We start from the raw sequence: 19,436 nt of genomic DNA on the forward strand, positions 1-19,436 counted from the left end.
CGGATCAGACACAGAGGCAAAATACGGTCGTGTATACAAGGCAAATTAGCATAAAAAGGGTTTGTGCACATAAATCTGTATACGGTTATTTATAATATGCTACAATTTGTGATTTCTGATTAGTTATAGAAGCCATGCTGTAAATTATTGATCAGTTATGACTCCACAGGCTTATAGTTTCTTTAGCTCAATACAATATTGTAGCATGCTATGCCACTCTGACCATCAAAAAGCAACTACAGCTGATAGAAATTACCTAAACCAGGGAGGTGTGAGCAGATACAAAAATAGAAAATAATAATTAATGTAGTAGATCCAGAATAAGATCCAGTATTTGACATTTAGCTAAAACGTGTTGCAGATCACATATAAAAGATTCACCTCAGGGCATGTTCACATCCAGTTAAAGCTTCCTTCACAGATTGTCAAAAAGCTAAAAAAAAAAAAAATCTGCATAATGCTACTTATTTCTATAGTAAAATTATGGCAACCATTATATGCCCATCATGAGACAGATTAGACACTGTAATTTGGGTTTTTCTGTTCTTCTAACAAAAATCATAGGCAACTTACAGTACTGAGCAAAAGTTTTAAGAGGGTGTGGGAAAAATGCTTTCAAAAATAGAAGTGTTAGTAGTTTATTTTTATCAATGAACAAAACGAAAAGTCAACGAGCAAAGAGAAATCTAAATCAAATCTATAATGGGTGTGACCGCCCTTTGCCTTCAAAGTAGCACAGTTGATGAAGGAACTCGGAAGAGAGGTTGTTTCAGACATCTTAGAGAAGTAATCACAGATCTTCCTAGTTGTGGATGTAGACTTGCTCAAAACCTTCTGTGTCTCCATGCAATCCCAGACAGACTTGATGACGTTGAGATCAGGGCTCAAGTGTGTGTCATGGCAAATCAGGTGAGGAGTACAAAGACAAGTGTGTCTTGCCTACACTTAAGCATTGTGGTGGGAGTGTCATGGTTTGGGTCTGCATGAGTGCTGCCGGCTGTGGGGAGCTACAGTTCATTAAGGAAAGTTGAATTAGTCTTATCGGTAATTCCTTTTTCACGAATCCTCCATGACGGCACCTTACTTGGAGATTATCCTCCTCCTCCAGCCAGGAAGGTTCAAAAGGGCCCGCCTCCTCACTTATCTTCAGTGTCTTCTGGACTTGACAGGCCCTAAACTTACACACTCACCTTCACCAGTGACTTAACTATTCTTTGTTATACATATTAAATCGCATACATATAACTCTAGACCAATTATTTCATTTCATAACTAGTCTCTTTTTATTTTATTTTTAAGCAGTGCCGTCATGGAGGATTCGCAAAAAAGGAATTACCGGTAAGACTAATTCAACTTTTCCCCTCCATGACGGCACCTTACTTGGAGAGCTAACACATTAATGAATTAGGGAGGGATAACTGCATGTAAAACTTTCCTACCATAGGATAGGTCTCTTTTAGAATCAATATCTATCCTATAGTGTTTTACAAAGGTATGAGGACTCGACCAGGTTGCAGCCCTACAGATTTGATCCAAGGAAGCGGATGCTTCTTCTGCCCATGAAGTCGATACTGCCCTTGTAGAATGAGCTTTGATTTTTACCGGGGGTCGTTCTCCTATTGCTATGTAGGCTTCTGAGATGGCCGATTTTAGCCAGCGTGCAATAGAAGGTTTGGACGCTTTTAATCCTTTCCTACCCCCTAAGAATTGGATAAAGAGGTTATTAGATTTTTAGTTTCCGATATATACTTCAGAACACACCTTCTGACATCCAAAGTGTGAAAGACTTCTTCTTTCTTAGATCTGGGATTTTCACAAAATTAAGGAAGAACCACCTCCTCCATCCTATTGAACTCAGAGACCACCTTAGACAGAAAGGAATCGTCAAATCTCAGGACTATTCTATCATCCCTGATAATCATGAAGGGTTTATTAACTGAGAAGGCCTGTATCTCATTAACCCTACGTGCAGAAGTAAAGGCAACTAGGAATACTGTTTTAAGGGTCAGATATCTGATATTTGCTGATTCCAAGGGTTCAAAAGGGGGTTTAGGGAGACCGGAAAGAACAGTGTTTAAATCCCACGAAGCGACCAGAGGTCTACTTCTGGGTCTGAGCCTGTCTGTTCCCTTCATAAAGTGAATGATCCATGGATTAGATGCTATTTTTTCATCTAAATAGGCGCTTAATGCTGAAATTTGTACTCTAAGAGTGCTAGGTTTTAAACCCTTATTAAAGCCTTCTTGGAGAAAGTCTAGAATAGACTAAATACTTCCCGCTGAGTTAGAAGGATTTTCTGAACACCAGGAAAAATATCTGTTCCAGATTTTACGGTAAATTCTATTTGTGACTTCTTTTTTGCTGGCTAGCATGGTATCGATTACTCTGTCCGATAGACCCTTAGATTTTAAGACTGCCCTTTCAGGATCCAAGCCGAGAGGTGCAGACTTTGCGTCTTTGGGTGAAGAACCGGTCCTTCTGACCAGGGTAGAATCCATGATTCCTCCGTGGACATTTTTGCTAGGAGAGGAAACCAAGATCTTCTCGGCCAATTGGGTACAATTAGAATTACATTGGTCCTCTCTTCTTTTATTTTTCTGAGTACCCTTGGAATCAGAGGCAGATGTGGGAAGCAATATGCCAGTTGGAATTTCCAAGGAAGAGCCAGTGCATCCGTCCCTGCACTCCTCGGATCCCTTGGATTTAGGGAAAAATAAGTTGGTAATTTCGCATTTATCTTGTTTGCAAATAAGTCTATCTGGGGAAGACCCCATTTTTGTGTTAAAGCTTGAAAAATTTCCTATTTTAAACTCCACTCCCCCGGATCTAATTTCCTGCGGCTGAGGAAATCCGCTTGGATGTTTTGTGTCCCCTTTAAAAAAAAAAAACGCTGATAGGGAGAGGATATTCTCCTCTGCCCACAAGAAAATTTTGTTGTTAGGGCTTGTAGTCGCTCGCCTTTCGTTCCTCCCTGGTGGTTTATATACGCTACAACCGTCTTGTCGGATCTTATTTGTACATTGGAACCTTTTAGCTTCTCTGAGAAGTAACTTAAAGCCCCCCACACCGTCAGAAGTTCCCGGTGATTTGACGAGTATTTTTTCTGGGATTGGGACCACTACCCTTGGGCCAACAATGCTTGGAGATGCGCTCCCCAGCCCCAGAGACTGGCATCCGTGGTGAGGATCAACTGATTTCTCACTATCCACGGTACTCCCTTCTGCAGGTTTGAATTTAATTCCCACCATTTTAGTGAGGACAGAATGTGATCCGGAATCGCTATTAGTCTGTCTAGGGAATCCTGTTTCTGGTTCCATTTTTTTAACATAAATCTCTGAAGAGGACGGGAATGTATTTGCGCCCACTTCACTGCCGGGATGCAAGCTGTAAAAGACCCTATTAGGGCCGTTGTTTGCCTTATGGTGTGGGATTTTTGCTTTAAGTATTGTTTTACTTGGGATTGGATTTTTGTGACCTTCTCTACTGGTAAAAAGCATTTTTGGCTCACTGAGTCTATGAGAATTCCCCAAAATACTTTTTTGCGTGGGAACTATGTGAGACTTCTCCCAATTTAAAATCCAACCCAGTTCCTCCAGTCTGTCTATCGTTTGGGATAGATTGGTTTCTAGGTCTTTCTGGGAGTCCCCCACTATCAAAAGGTCATCCAGGTATGGAACTATCATTACTTTCTCCTTTCTCAGAGGGGTTATCATCTATAGCATAATTTTCGTAAAAAGCCTGGGGGCAGTTATCCCAAACGGCAGTGCTTGAAACTGGAAATGTTTTAGATGCCCTTGGACCCACACCGCTATTCTCAGAAATTGTTGTGACTCTGGATGAATGGGTACGTCAAAATACGCATCTTTTAAAATCTATGGATGCTATAAACACCCCTTATTGTAAAACTTTGACCGTGGTTTTTATAGATTCCATCTTGAATTTTTTGTACTTTATGGACTTGTTCAGCATTTTCATATTTATGATAAGATGCATTTTCCCGTTCGGCTTTCTTAGCAAAAAAAGAACCCTGGAATAACAGCCCAGACAGACTTGATTCGTCGGTACCAGAACAAGAACGTTAATCTGAACTAGCAGTTCGATTTCTTGCTCCATGCAAAGCTGAAAATGTTCCGAGCTTTGAACTGGAGGAGTCTGAAGAAATAGAGTGGGGGGACTTTTGACAAAGGTTATACTGTACCCTTCGTGGAGGGTATTTAATAACCAGCGGCTGCATGAATATTTTTCCCAGCAGTCCACGAATTTTCCCAGTCTCCCCCCCCCCCCCCACTGGGGCTATGGCGTCATTTTTGGGAAGATTCCTCAGAACGGGGAGAGAACATAAAACCCTTTCCTTTCTGTTTTCCCCATCTCCAGTTTTCTGTTTTACTCCTTTTGTTTTGAAAACTACCCTTTTTTTGGGGACAGAAAAAAAGGAGTTTTCCTTTTCTTTTTATCCTCCGGGAAACTCTTTTTGGAATCAGAGGCTTTCTCTAGAATTTTATCTAAGTCCTGACCAAAGAGAAGATTACCATAAAACGGGATGTTGCATAATTTTGCCTTGGAGCCTGTGTCTCCAGACCAAGCTTTTAACCAAAGTGCCCTTCTAGAGTTGTTAGCTAGGGCCGTAGCTCTTGCGGTCAGCCTAACGGAATCCGCTGTTGTGTCTGACAAAAAATCTACGGCTTTTAATAAGAGGGAAGGAGTCCGCAAAGTTTTCGTATGGGGTATTGGATTTTAGTAATGCTTCCAGTTGTACCAGCCAACTTTTTAGTGATCTAGCTACGAATGTGGCCGCGATATTAGGTTTAAACAAAGCCGCGGCCGCATCCCAGGTTCTTCTAAGGTTAGCATCCACCTTTTTATCCATAGGGTCACGTAATGACCCCGTATCATTAAACGGTAAGGAAGAACCCTTAGCCAGATTGGAGAGTGATACATCAATTTTAGGACAATTTAAGAACAGGGATAATTCTTCTTCGTCGAAGGGGAGCCTTTTTCTAATTGTTCTGGGTAGGAAAACTTTCCTGTCTGGATTTTTCCACTCCCTCAAAATAAGAGACTGCAGATTTTTGTGTACCGGAAATACCCTTTTTTTTCTTGGTTTCTAATACTGAAAACATTCTATCCTGGGCGGATCTATGTATTTTTTCTTCTTCAATTTCCATGGTATCCCTGACCGCTTTTAATAGATCGTTTATATCGTCAGATGAAAAAAGGTAATTTTTAAAATCGCCATCAGAGTCAGAATTACTACTACTCTCATCGTTATCGGAAGAAGAAGATGTAGAGGTTTTTAAGGCCTCATGCACACGACAGTATTTTTTCACGATCCGCAAAACGGGGTTCTGTTGTTCCGTGATCCGTTTCCGTGTGTCTTCCTTGATTTTTGGAGGATCACCAGACAAGAAAAGTGAAAACAAAATCTAAGTCAAGTTTGCCTTGAAAATGATAGGAAAAAAACGGACACGGATCACGGACGCGGATTACAATCTTGTGTGCCTCCATGTTTTTTCACGGACCCATTGACTTGAATGGGTCCGCGAACCATTGTCCGTCAAAAATATAGGACAGGTCTTATTTTTTTGACGGACTGGAAAGACGGATCACGGACGCGGATGACAAACAGTGCATTTTCCGAGTTTTCAACGGACCCATTGAAAGTCAAATGGGTCCGCAGAAAATCACGGAAAACGGAACAACGGACACTGAACCCAACAACGGTCGTGTGCATGAGGCCTAAGGGCGATTTTTTTCCTGGACCCCTGTTTTGATGTTGATGGTACGCTAGCGGCTGCAAAAAAACCTGAAAAAGCGGACTTTATTTCTTGCTTAATCAGACCCTACAGTTCCTGTCTTAAAGACGGGACTTCCTCCCTGACAATGTTATCAATGCACTTTTCACAAAGTTTTTTAGCATGATTTTCGGGGAGTTTAACAGAACATACGCGACATCTAAGAATTTTAGATTTTAGCGCTATTTTAGGTTTCGCAGAAATGTCTTTGTCACTCTTCCATACAAAAAGGGAAAAGATGAGAAAGGCCTATTAACAGCATGTGCAAGCAGCATCCATACTCACAACCTGGATGTTACTCACTGCTACAGGTTGGTCCATAGCTTCCTCCGGATCCATGTGTGTGGATGGCCGAGGCTGCAGAAATGCTTGTAACTTCTCCGGTCAGAGGCCGACATACGACTTGACCAGGGCGCCAGTTTAAAAAAAAAAAAAACGTATGGCAGGAAGTCTCCCCAGGACCTCTGACGTCATCCAGGACGGCAACTCTTCAAGCCACCCCTATTAGGCCCCCGGATGAAGTCACCCGCCAGAGCCGAGAATCTCGGGCAGCGGACGGCCTAGAACTCGGAAGTGCTCCTTCGAGTGTCCGGATGCCGCACCCTGCCACTACGCGCTGGCGCGCGAGAGTTTTTACAAAAAGGACCGCGGCAGGCACTCCATGGAACGGACTTACTTGCCAAAGGCTCCCGACCGGAGTGCAAAGAGAGCTCCTATCCTCCGCCTGGCAGGGACAGTTAGACACAGAAGATAAGTGAGGAGGCGGGCCCTTTTGAACCTTTCTGTCCCTGTCTGGCTGGAGGAGGAGGATAATCTCCAAGTAAAGTGCAGTCATGGAGGGGAGGGGAAAACCATGAATGTCAGCATGTCCTATGACATACTGTAGCAGAGCATGATCCCCTCCCTTCAGTAACTGGGCCGCAGGGCAGTATTCCAACATGATAACGACCCCAAACACACCTCCAAGAGGACCACTGCCATGCTAAAGAAACTGAGGGTAAAAGGTGCTGGACTGGCCAAGCATGTCTCCAGACCTATACTCTATTGAGCACCTGTGGGGCATCCTCAAACGGAAGGTTGAGGAGCACAAGGTCTCTAACAACCACCAGCTCAGTGATGTTGTCATTGAGGAGTGCAAGAGGATTCCAGTGGCAACCTGTGAAGCTCTAGTGAACTCCATGCCTAATGGTGGCCACAAAATATTGACACTTTGGGCACAATTTGGCCATTTTCACTTAGGGGTGTACTCACTTTTGTTGCCAGCGGTTTAGACAATAATGGCTCTGTGTTGAGTTATTTTGAGGGCACACCAAATTTACACTGTTATACAAGCTGTAGACTAACTACTTTACATTGTATCAAAGTGTCGGATCTTTAGTGTTGTCCCGTGAAAAGATATAATAAAATATTTACAAAAATGTGAGGGGCGGACTCACTTTTGTGAGATACTGTAATATATATATATATATATATATATATATATATATATATATATTTATTACACATATACAGTGCTCCAGACAAAAAAAATAAAAATATGAAGGAGCCATTGGCTCCTAACCTGAAAAATTTAGGAGCCAAATGAAATTTTTAGTCGCCAAATTTAAAATATATATAATATAGCTGGGATGCTTAGGAGCATATAAGCCATCTAAAGCCTCATGCACACGAACGTGTATATTCTTTCCATGTCCATTCCGCTTGTTTTTTTTTTTGCGGGCCGTATACGGAACCATTCATTTCAATGGGTCCGCAAAATAAACGTAAGTTACTCTGTGTGCATTCTGTTTCCGTATGTCCGTACTTCTGTTCCGCAAAAAAAAATAGAACATGTCCTATTATTGTCCGCATTACGGACAAGGATAGGACTGTTCTATTAGGGGCCAGCTGTTCCGTTCCGCAAAATACAGAATGCACACGGACGTCATCCGTATTTTATGCAGAACCATTTTTTGCAGACCGCAAAATGCATACGGTCGTGTGCAAGAGGCCTAAGTCTGAGAGGACACAATAACCCCTTTAAGCAGTGCATGTTGATGAAGTCAGCTGGTACATGCCCAATGAGGCAGGTCTGTGAACAGTACCGTACCATGAGCTTTTAATTTACTTTTTTACTAGGCCATCAGCACCTGCAATGACTGAAAATAATCTAACACAGCAATCTAACTCCTGTTATAGGTGCCAGAAAAAAAAAAAAAAAAAAAAAAGAAGGTGTCAAGGCTGTCAATAATTAGTGCATGGACAGCTTAAACCAGGAACACACTAGAAATCAGACAGCAACTGTACATATGTCATTTAGTGCCGATTTGGAAAAATATTAAAAGGAGTTGACAGGGGAGGCAAAATTTTTAGTACAGTGCTCAGGGTGGTTTAAAAAGAATCAATACTCACCACCACTGATCCCCTGCCACTCCTATTTCAATGCTTAATGGATCTCCACTGGTCTCGGCAGCTCAGTCAATCACTGGCCGAGAAAAGTATAGCGCTAGTGATTGGCTGAGCAGGCGTCTGGCATTTCCTGCTTGTGGAGACTGGACCATTAAGTAGAGACCAGTGACCAGTGGGAACCCAAGGTCTGCTGGGAGCTTGACGGGATTTGCGATGCAGGAGTGCTGAATTCACAAGTCTGTGAGATCCCGGCCCGGAGTCCTGCTGAGTGCAGGAGCGCACGCCGTCATTGGTTGCTATGACGCCGTGCGCTTCCTGCTGCCGCCGCAGTACAGTGATACACTGGTATGATCTATACCAGTGTATCACCGTACTGCGGCGGCAGCAGGAAGCGCACGGCGTCATAGCAACCAATGACGCCGTGCGCTCCTGCACTCAGCAGGACTCCGGGCCGGGATCTCACAGACTTGTGAATTCAGAAGCAGACTGCTGGAAGCGGAAGCACAAGATGCGGGAACCCAAGCCACGCCCACCCTCTATGCCGAGTAGTGTGAGCGAGCGGATCTTCATCCAGCAGACGGCTGCAGCGTGTCTCTGCTGGATGAAAGCCTTTTTTTCTTAGAGGCAGAGCAGCGGAGGGTTTAGGCGCAAATGGCGACAAGACTACAAAGTCTTGTCGCCATTTTGCAATTCCAAGTCGCATTGGCGACCATTTTGGTCGCCATCTGGAGCCCTGAGATAGATAGATAGATATATATATATATATATATATATATATATATACACACACACACATATACACACACAGTGGGATGATTTTCCTGTATAAATCATTGGTTGTTACGATAAAAAATGTCAGTTAAATTTATCATATAGGAGACACACACAGTGATATTTGAGAAGTGAAATGAAGTTTATTGGATTTACAGAAAGTGTGCTATAATTGTTTAAACAAAATTAGGCAGGTGCATAAATTTGGGCACCACAAAAAAGAAATGAAATCAATATTTAGTAGATCCTCCTTTTGCAGAAATTACAGCCTCTAAACGCTTCCTGTAGGTTCCAATGAGAGTCTGGATTCTGGTTGAAGGTATTTTGGACCATTCCTCTTTACAAAACCTCTTTAGTTCATTCAGGTTTGATGGCTTCCGAGCATGGACAGCTCTCTTTAAGTCACACCACAGATTTTCAATTATATTCAGGTCTGGGGACTGAGATGGCCATTCCAGAACGTTGTACTTGTTCCTCTGCAGAAATGCCTTAGTGGATTTTGAGCAGTGTTTAGGGTCATTGTCTTGTTGAAAGATCCAGCCCCGGCGCGGCTTCAGCTTTGTCACTGATTCCTGGACATTGGTCTCCAGAATCTGCTGATACTGAGTGGAATCCATGCGTCCCTCAACTTTGACAAGATTCCCAGTCCCTGCACTGGCCACACAGCCCCACAGCATGATGGAACCATCACCATATTTTACTGTAGGTAGCAGGTGTTTTTCTTGGAATGCTGTGTTCTTTTTCCTCCATGCATAACGCCCCTTGTTATGGCCAAATAACTCAATTTTAGTTTCATCAGTCCACAGCACCTTATTCCAAAATGAAGCTGGCTTGTCCAAATGTGCTTTAGCCCACCTCAAGCGGAGAAAAGGCTTCCTCTGCATCACTCTCGCATACAGCATCTCCTTGTGTAAAGTGCGCCGAATGGTTGAACGATGCACAGTGACTCCATCTGCAGCAAGATGATGTTGTAGGTCTTTGGTGCTGGTCTGTGGGTTGACTCTGACTGTTCTCACCATTCGTCGCTTCTGTCTATCCGAGATTTTTCTTGGTCTGCCACTTCGAGCCTTAACTTGAACTGAGCCTGTGGTCTTCTATTTCCTCAATATGTTCCTAACTGTGGAAACAGACAGCTGAAATCTCTGAGACAGCTTTCTGTATCCTTCCCCTAAACTATGATGGTGAACAATCTTTGTCTTCAGGTCATTTGAGAGTTGTTTTGAGACCCCCATGTTGCTACTCTTCAGAGAAAATTAAAAGAGGAGGGAAACTTACAATTGACCCCCTTAACCACCTCAGCCCCCAGTGCTTAAACACCCTGAAAGACCAGGCCACTTTTTACACTTCTGACCTACACTACTTTCACCGTTTATTGCTCGGTCATGCAACTTACCACCCAAATGAATTTTACCTCCTTTTCTTCTCACTAATAGAGCTTTCATTTGGTGGTATTTCATTGCTGCTGACATTTTTACTTTTTTTGTTATTAATCGAAATTTAACGATTTTTTTGCAAAAAAATGACATTTTTCACTTTCAGTTGTAAAATTTTGCAAAAAAAAACGACATCCATATAGAAATTTTGCTCTAAATTTATAGTTCTACATGTCTTTGATAAAAAAAAAAATGTTTGGGTAAAAAAAAAAATGGTTTGGGTAAAAGTTATAGCGTTTACAAACTATGGTACAAAAATGTGAATTTCCGCTTTTTGAAGCAGCTCTGACTTTCTGAGCACCTGTCATGTTTCCTGAGGTTCTACAATGCCCAGACAGTACAAACACCCCACAAATGACCCCATTTCTGAAAGTACACACCCTAAGGTATTCGCTGATGGGCATAGTGAGTTCATAGAACTTTTTATTTTTTGTCACAAGTTAGCGGAAAATGATGATTTTTTTTTTTTTTTTTTTTTTTTTTTTTTCCTTACAAAGTCTCATATTCCACTAACTTGTGACAAAAAATAAAAACTTCTATGAACTCACTATGCCCATCAGCGAATACCTTGGGGTCTCTTCTTTCCAAAATGGGGTCACTTGTGGGGTAGTTATACTGCCCTGGCATTCTAGGGGCCCAAATGTGTGGTAAGGAGTTTGAAATCAAATTCTGTAAAAAATGACCTGTGAAATCCGAAAGGTGCTCTTTGGAATATGGGCCCCTTTGCCCACCTAGGCTGCAAAAAAGTGTCACACATCTGGTATCTCCGTACTCAGGAGAAGGTGGGGAATGTGTTTTGGGGTGTCATTTTATATATACCCATGCTGGGTGAGAGAAATATCTTGGCAAAAGACAACTTTTCCCATTTTTTTATACAAAGTTGTCATTTGACCAAGATATTTATCTCACCCAGCATGGGTATATGTAAAAAGACACCCCAAAACACATTCCTCAACTTCTCCTGAGTACGGGGATACCAGATGTGTGACACTTTTTTGCAGCCTAGGTGGGCAAAGGGGCCCATATTCCAAAGAGCACCTTTCGGATTTCACTCCTCATTTTTTCCTGAATTTGATTTCAAACTCCTTACCACACATTTGGGCCCCTAGAATACCAGGGCAGTATAACTACACCACAAGTGACCCCATTTTGGAAAGAAGACACCCCAAGGTATTCCGTGAGGGGCATGGCGAGTTCCTAGAATTTTTTATTTTTTGTCACAAGTTAGTGGAAAATGATGATTTTTTTTTTTTTTTTTTTTTTTTTTCATACAAAGTCTCATATTCCACAAACTTGTGACAAAAAATAAAAACTTCCATGAACTCACTATGCCCATCAGCGAATACCTTGGGGTCTCTTCTTTCCAAAATGGGGTCACTTGTGGGGTAGTTATACTGCCCTGGCATTCTAGGGGCCCAAATGTGTGGTAAGTAGGTAAATGACCTGTGGAATCCGAAAGGTGCTCTTTGGAATGTGGGCCCCTTTGCCCACCTAGGCTGCAAAAAAGTGTCACACATCTGGTATCTCTGTATTCAGGAGAAGTTGAGGAATGTGTTTTGGGGTGTCTTTTTACATATACCCATGCTGGGTGAGATAAATATCTTGGTCAAATGCCAACTTTGTATAAAAAAATGGGAAAAGTTGTCTTTTGCCAAGATATTTCTCTCACCCAGCATGGGTATATGTAAAATGACACCCCAAAACACATTCCCCAACTTCTCCCGATTACGGAGATACCAGATGTGTGACACTTTTTTGCAGCCGAGGTGGGCAAAGCGGCCCATATTCAAAAGAGCACCTTTCGGATTTCACAGGTCATTTTTTACAGAATTTGATTTCAAACTCCTTACCACACATTTGGGCCCCTAGAATGCCAGGGCAGTATAACTACCCCACAAGTGACCCCATTTTGGAAAGAAGAGACCCCAAGGTATTCGCTGATGGGCAAAGTGAGTTCATGGAAGTTTTTATTTTTTGTCACAAGTTAGTGGAATATGAGACTTTGTATGAAAAAAAAAAAAAAAAAAAAAAAAAAATAAGCATTTTCCACTAACTTGTGACAAAAAATAAAAAATTCTAGGAACTCGCCATGCCCCTCACGGAATACCTTGGGGTGTCTTCTTTCCAAAATGGGGTCACTTGTGGGGTAGTTATACTGCCCTGGCATTTTCCAGGGGCCCTAATGTGTGGTAAGTAGGTAAATGACCTGTGAAATCCTAAAGGTGCTCTTTGGAATATGGGCCCCTTTGCCCACCTAGGCTGCAAAAAAGTGTCACACATGTGGTATCGCCGTATTCAGGAGAAGTTGGGGAATGTGTTTTGGGGTGTCATTTTACATATACCCATGCTGGGTGAGAGAAATATCTTGGCAAAAGACAACTTTTCCCATTTTTTTATACAAAGTTGGCATTTGACCAAGATATTTCTCTCACCCAGCATGGGTATATGTAAAATGACACCCCAAAACACATTCCCCAACTTCTCCTGAGTACGGCGATACCAGATGTGTGACACTTTTTTGCAGCCTAGATGCGCAAAGGTGCCCAAATTCCTTTTAGGAGGGCATTTTTAGACATTTGGATACCAGACTTCTTCTCACGCTTTGGGGCCCCTAGAATGCCAGGGCAGTATAAATACCCCACATGTGACCCCATTTTGGAAAGAAGACACCCCAAGGTATTCAATGAGGGGCATGGCGAGTTCATAGAAATTATTTTTTTTTGGCACAAGTTAGCGGAAATTGATATTTTTAATTTTTTTCTCACAAAGTCTCCCGTTCCGCTAACTTGGGACAAAAATTTCAATCTTTCATGGACTCAATATGCCCCTCACGGAATACCTGGGGGTGTCTTCTTTCCGAAATGGGGTCACATGTGGGGTATTTATACTGCCCTGGCATTCTAGGGGCCCTAAAGCGTGAGAAGAAGTCTGGAATATAAATGTCTAAAAAATTTTACGCATTTGGATTCCGTGAGGGGTATGGTGAGTTCATGTGAGATTTTATTTTTTGACACAAGTTAGTGGAATATGAGACTTTGTAAGAAAAAAAAATAAAAATTCTGCTAACTTGGGCCAAAAAAATATCTGAATGGAGCCTTACAGAGGGGTGCTAAATGACAGGGGGGTGATAAATGACAGGGGGGTGATAAATGACAGGGGGGTGATAAATGACAGGGGGGTGATCAATGACAGGGGGGTGATCAGGGAGTCTATATGGGGTGATAACCACAGTCATTGATCACGCCCGTGTAAGGCTTCATTCAGACGTCCGGATGCGTTTTGCGGATCCGATCCATCTATCAGTGCATCCGTAAAAATCATGCGGACATCTGAATGGAGCTTTACAGGGGGGTAATCAATGACAGGGGGGTGATCAATGACAGGGGGGTGATCAGGGAGTCTATATGGGGTGATCACCACAGTCATTGATCATGCCCCTGTAAGGCTTCATTCAGACGTCCGGATGCGTTTTGCGGATCCGATCCATCTATCAGTGCATCCGTAAAAATCATGCGGACATCTGAATGGAGCTTTACAGGGGGGTAATCAATGACAGGGGGGTGATCAATGACAGGGGGGTGATCAGGGAGTCTATATGGGGTGATCACCACAGTCATTGATCATGCCCCTGTAAGGCTTCATTCAGACGTCCGGATGCGTTTTGCGGATCGGATCCATCTATCAGTGCATCCGTAAAAATCATGCGGACATCTGAATGGAGCTTTACAGGGGGGTAATCAATGACAGGGGGGTGATCACCACAGTCATTGATCATGCCCCTGTAAGGCTTCATTCAGACGACCGGATGCGTTTTGCGGATCCGATCCATGTATCAGTGCATCCGTAAAAATCATGCGGACATCTGAATGGAGCTTTACAGGGGGGTGATCAGGGAGTCTATATGGGGTGATCACCACAGTCATTTATCATGCCCCTGTAAGGCTTCATTCAGACGTCCGGATGCGTTTTGCGGATCCGATCCATCTATCAGTGCATCCGTAAAAATCATGCGGACATCTGAATGGAGCTTTACAGGGGGGTAATCAATGACAGGGGGGTAATCAATGACAGGGGGGTGATCAGGGAGTCTATATGGGGTGATCACCACAGTCATTGATCATGCCCCTGTAAGGCTTCATTCAGACGTCCGGATGCGTTTTGCGGATCCGATCCATCTATCAGTGGATCCGTAAAAATCATGCGGATGTCTGAATGGAGCTTTACAGGGGGTTGATCAATGACAGGGGGGTAATCAATGACAGGGGGGTGATCAGGGAGTCTATATGGGGTGATCAGGGGTGATTAGGGGTGATCAGGGGCTAATAAGGGGTTAATAAGTGATGGGGGGGGGGTGTAGTGTAGTGTAGTGGTGCTTGGTGCTACTTTACTGAGCTACCTGTGTCCTCTGGTGGTCGATCCAAACAAAGGGGACCACCAGAGGACCAGGTAGCAGGTATATTAGACGCTGTTATCAAAACAGCGTCTAATATACCTGTTAGGGGTTAAAAAAAACACATCTCCAGCCTGCCAGCGAACGATCGCCGCTGGCAGGCTGGAGATCAACTCTCTTACCTTCCGTTCCTGTGAGCGCGCGCGCCTGTGTGCGCGCGTTCACAGGAAATCTCGCGTCTCGCGAGATGACGCGTATATGCGTGACTGTGCGCAGCGCTGCCACCTCCGGAACGCGATCCTGCGTTAGGCGGTCCGGAGGTGGTTAAATACTCTTTCTCATAATTGGATTCACCTGTGTATCTAGGTCAGGGGTCACTGAACTTACCAAGCCAATTTGAGTTCCAATAATTAGTTCTAAAGGTTTTGGAATCAATAAAATGACAACAGTGCCCAAATTTATGCACCTGCCTAATTGTGTTTAAACAATTATAGCACACTTTCTGTAAATCCAATAAACTTCATTTCACTTCTCAAATATCACTGTGTGTGTCTCCTATATGATATATTTAACTGACATTTATCGTAACAACCAACGATTTATACAGGAAAATCATGACGATTAACAAGGTTGCCCAAACTTTTACATACACACACACATACACATATATACACACACACACACACACTTTTTTTTACCGGACTATGCAGCATACAAAAGTGTGGTGAACTGCGCTTTTGTATATATTTTTTGGTGTCTGTTAAACTTGATGTGAACCCACCCTTAAAAGGGATTCTGTCATCAGAAATGAGCCCTATAAGCTAAACATATGGCGATGTCCCTTGTAAAACACAGAATCCTAAAGTGAGTTTATCAAATGCCCCTGTGGCTCTATATTCCTAAAAAAGCGGTTTATATCACCTGTCAATCACTTCAAAATGTGTCCAAGGGGACGTCTCATGGTGAAAGGTGCCCGGCTGCAGCCATGTCGTTTAGGTGCCCAGCGCTGCCTTCCGAGCTGAAATCGGCACCCTCCCTTTCATGCGATCCGCCTACCTCACGTCATCACTGCCTCTCTAACCACCGCTCGCTTCATCCAGATCCCGCGCGTGCGCACTAGGTATATCCTGATGCGCCCGTGCAGACTACTGGCAGCGGCCTCGTATAGCGAAGTGCGCATGCGCCGGCCGGCGCACTTCGCTCGAGCCTCAACTGACTGCCCTATTACAGCCCATCCCAGCCATCCAACCTCCTACAGCCTGGTTCAAAGCTTGCGGGATCTGGATGAAGCGAGCGGTGGTTAGAGAGGCAGTGATGACGTAAGGTAGGGGGATCGCATAAAAGGGAGGGCGGCTATTTCAGCTCAGAAGGCGGCGCTGGGCACCTAAACGACATGGCTGCAGCCAGGCACCTTTCACCATGAGACGTCCCCTTGGACACATTTTGAAGTGATTGACAGGTGATATAAACTGCTTTTTTAGGAATATAGAGCCACAGGGGCATTTGATAAACTCACTTTAGGATTCTGTGTTTTACAAGGGACATCGCCATATGTTTAGCTTCTAGGGCTCATTTCTGATGACAGAATCCCTTTAATGACACCGGCTGTGATGCGTGGGGTTGGTTTCCTGCTGCAGTATACTTTTACAGTTAAACTACTAACACTTCTATTTTTGAAAGCACTCTTACTTTACGGCATTTTTTACACACCAGCCTACAACTTTTGAAGAGTACTGCATAGCAGCCATTCCACTTGTCTCCACAAAGCTCCCATGAACACCCTGCATTACTCAAGGGAAGATGGCTGCCAATGCTCAGCACTGGGGTGTGGATGAATAGGTAAGCCATAATTAAACTAATTCTAGGAGGGGGCTGTGGCAGAATCCCTGCTGAAATATTTCCTTGATGTATTTACTTGTTTCTTTTCCTGAGCAGCTCTCAAATCTAACACGACATATCCGACAGACTCTTTCGCTGACGTTAACGTGTCCAAGGCAAAACACTGGAGCTTGATGGGCGTCCGCTGCAGCCTACAGGAAGAACAGAGATGTACTGTTACAGGAAGATTTTTACATATCTCAGCGACATTTTAAACCCACACACATCGCACTTGGCTCTGTCTGAAATTCACATACAGTCATTTGTTTCCTCTGAAAGACACTCGGCACAGCGTATAATCTAGTGAACAACTCAAGAGTCATTTGTTGAACTGCTTATGAGTAAATATGGCATCTAAGACCAATAATCCTTCTCCTGTATATGTAATATCTGCACTGTTATGTTTGAGTATTGTACATATGTTATACATCGCTTACATACTATATCATAGAATATGTGCAAAAAACCACCACCAGTTCTGTCAAGAATGGGCCAGACACAAACAGAAGCATGCAAAGGTCTAATGTCCGGCTGATTCTCAGCATAATTGCCAGTTTGCGGCACGATCTCTGCCGGAGCCCCTTATAGTTAATGGGGCCGGCGGCCATTCCGGTTACATCCGGCAGTGCCAGAACCGGAGAATTTCTGCAGGCTGTTTGTTCTCTGCCGGAATCACTGCTGCAGATGTGAAAGTAGGACAAAAGGGAAATATTGGCCATTAAAATGTACCCATTATCTTCCAACATGTTTATGTATAAATGCCCAGGATGCTTTGCAGTGACTAAGATCTTTTTCCAGCAAACATTTAAAGAGGTTCACATTACTAATGTAAAAAATAAAAGTCACATGACAATCTCCTTATAACAAAGCTAGAATCAGCCCTGTACCTCCCATGGATCCAGAGATCTCCAAGCTGGCATCTCCGAGGATGTGTCCTTTCTTGGGGAACATGTCCTTTTAGATGCTGCTCAGGGGGTGTGTCGGTTCTCAGGGGACATGTCCTTTCTGCTGTAGATAACACCCTATAAAGGGTCCATTCACACGACCACAACCCAGGGGCGTCCGTGAGCTTCCAGCTTCCATATGGCAAGTCCTATCTTTATCCATAACATGTGAATCGTGGACCCTTTGAAGACAATGGGTGCACGTGGCTGGTACCCAAGTTTTGTGGATGCGCAAAACGGACAAAGTTTTAGCCCATCTGCTGTGTATCTTACTTTCAGTTTCACACTAAGCCACCATGTTGCTGTTCTGAAGGCTAGATATATAGCTTTCATCTCTGAACTCCTGAAAGCTCACTATAGCTAAATTCTTATTAAACTGATAAGGATATGGCTTAAATGAGCATTTATGGGCCATCAGACCATATATCTAGCCATCAGAACAGCAAGTGAAAGTAAGATACTTGGCTGAAACTTAACCTTATGGAACAAAAGCTATTGAAAACTTTTAATAAAGACCAACTGAAAAAAGTATTTTTTTTTAATAGTTACAAGCCTCTGCCCCACTGTTAAAGGGCTTCTCTGGTACTGCATGGGATGTTACCCAAACCTTCAGAGACCTGCTGGAGATGTGGGGTGTCTAACCCTGATCCAACCCATAATAGTGGAATTGTGCCCTTCTGGGCTTAAGTTAACTCCACCACTATCCTTTCTTCTTCCACTCCCTTCGAGTCCATGAGCATAATTTAATGAACCCTGGTTGAGAATCACCGCAATAAGCATGTACAGCTACAGTGGTCTCTCAACAGTCTTTAGATATATTCTACACATAAGGCCTCATGCACACGACCGTTGTTTGGGTCCGCTTGGATGCGGACCCATTCACTACAATGGGGCTGCAAAAGATGCGGACAGCACTCTGTGTGCTGTCCGCATCCGTTGCTCCGTTCCGTGGTTGGCAAAACAAATATATAACCTGTCCTATACTTGTCCGTTTTGCGGACAAGAATAGGCAGTTATATCAATGGCTGTCCGTTCCGTTCACCATCCGTGTTTTGCAGATCCGCAATTTGCAGAACACAAATGCCTAATCTGACATTAAAAGGATTGCTCCTTAAAGATACCAGCAACAAGTCAGCGGACAAATAGAGAATTACCTGTGTTGGTGAAGAGCTTTCTTGTCAAGTTCCCAGGCTAGTTCTGTAGCAAACTGCGGCTGCTCTAAGTGAGGTACTGGATCTGTAGACAGCTGCTCACCATCAAACTTAGCTTCTACTACAAGCATATGCCGAGATCGCTTTGGAAAATGACGACCTGTAAGGAGTAAAAGGGGAGGTCAGTACGACATGTATGCAAGACGGCTGTATAAAAGGGGGAAAAAAAACAATAGCCAATATGAGGGGATAAAGGTAGGCATAAAAAAGCCATTATAAAATTCTACAAAATAGTCCAAATATGTCCTTGCAGAGCAGTTTTAGGTCAGTTTCAGACAGGCAAATTGTCTGCGGGAAACAAATCGTGACAGGACTGATTTCTAATGCTGTGTGTGCCTTCCCAACATGAGGTGTAATGAACTGTACTGACAAAATGCCTTCAGTACAATTCATTACAGCCCATGTCGGACAGGGACACACAGCATTATAAATCATTAGGGCTCATGCACACTAACGTATTTTCTCTCCTAGCCCGGTCCTGGTACAGTGTCAAGTGATTGGCGCAAGGCAAACTAGGTGCCCATATTCAAAAAAGGATCAAGGTCTTCCACAGGTAATTATAGATCTATAGGCTTGGAAAGTATAGTCTGCAATTGGATTAAAAACTGGCTGAAGGACCGTGTCCATAG

General features: G+C 43.4%; 1 protein-coding gene across 2 annotated transcripts in view; it reads right to left on the reverse strand.

Annotated features, from left to right (window-relative positions):
- The window catches only part of CEP120 (centrosomal protein 120), a 128,806-nt gene that overhangs the window by 92,335 nt on the left and 17,035 nt on the right, over positions 1-19,436 (reverse strand). For both annotated transcript variants that reach the window (XM_040415955.1, XM_040415954.1), the window contains exons 2-3: positions 18,751-18,907; positions 16,690-16,804 (exon numbers count right to left, since the gene is read on the reverse strand). In XM_040415955.1, coding sequence (XP_040271889.1) covers positions 16,690-16,804; positions 18,751-18,907 — 272 coding nt within the window. The remainder of the gene's footprint in view (positions 1-16,689; positions 16,805-18,750; positions 18,908-19,436) is intronic.

This window comes from Bufo bufo, chromosome 2 (genome assembly GCF_905171765.1).
Source record: "Bufo bufo chromosome 2, aBufBuf1.1, whole genome shotgun sequence".
NCBI classification, from domain to species: Eukaryota; Metazoa; Chordata; class Amphibia; order Anura; family Bufonidae; genus Bufo; species Bufo bufo.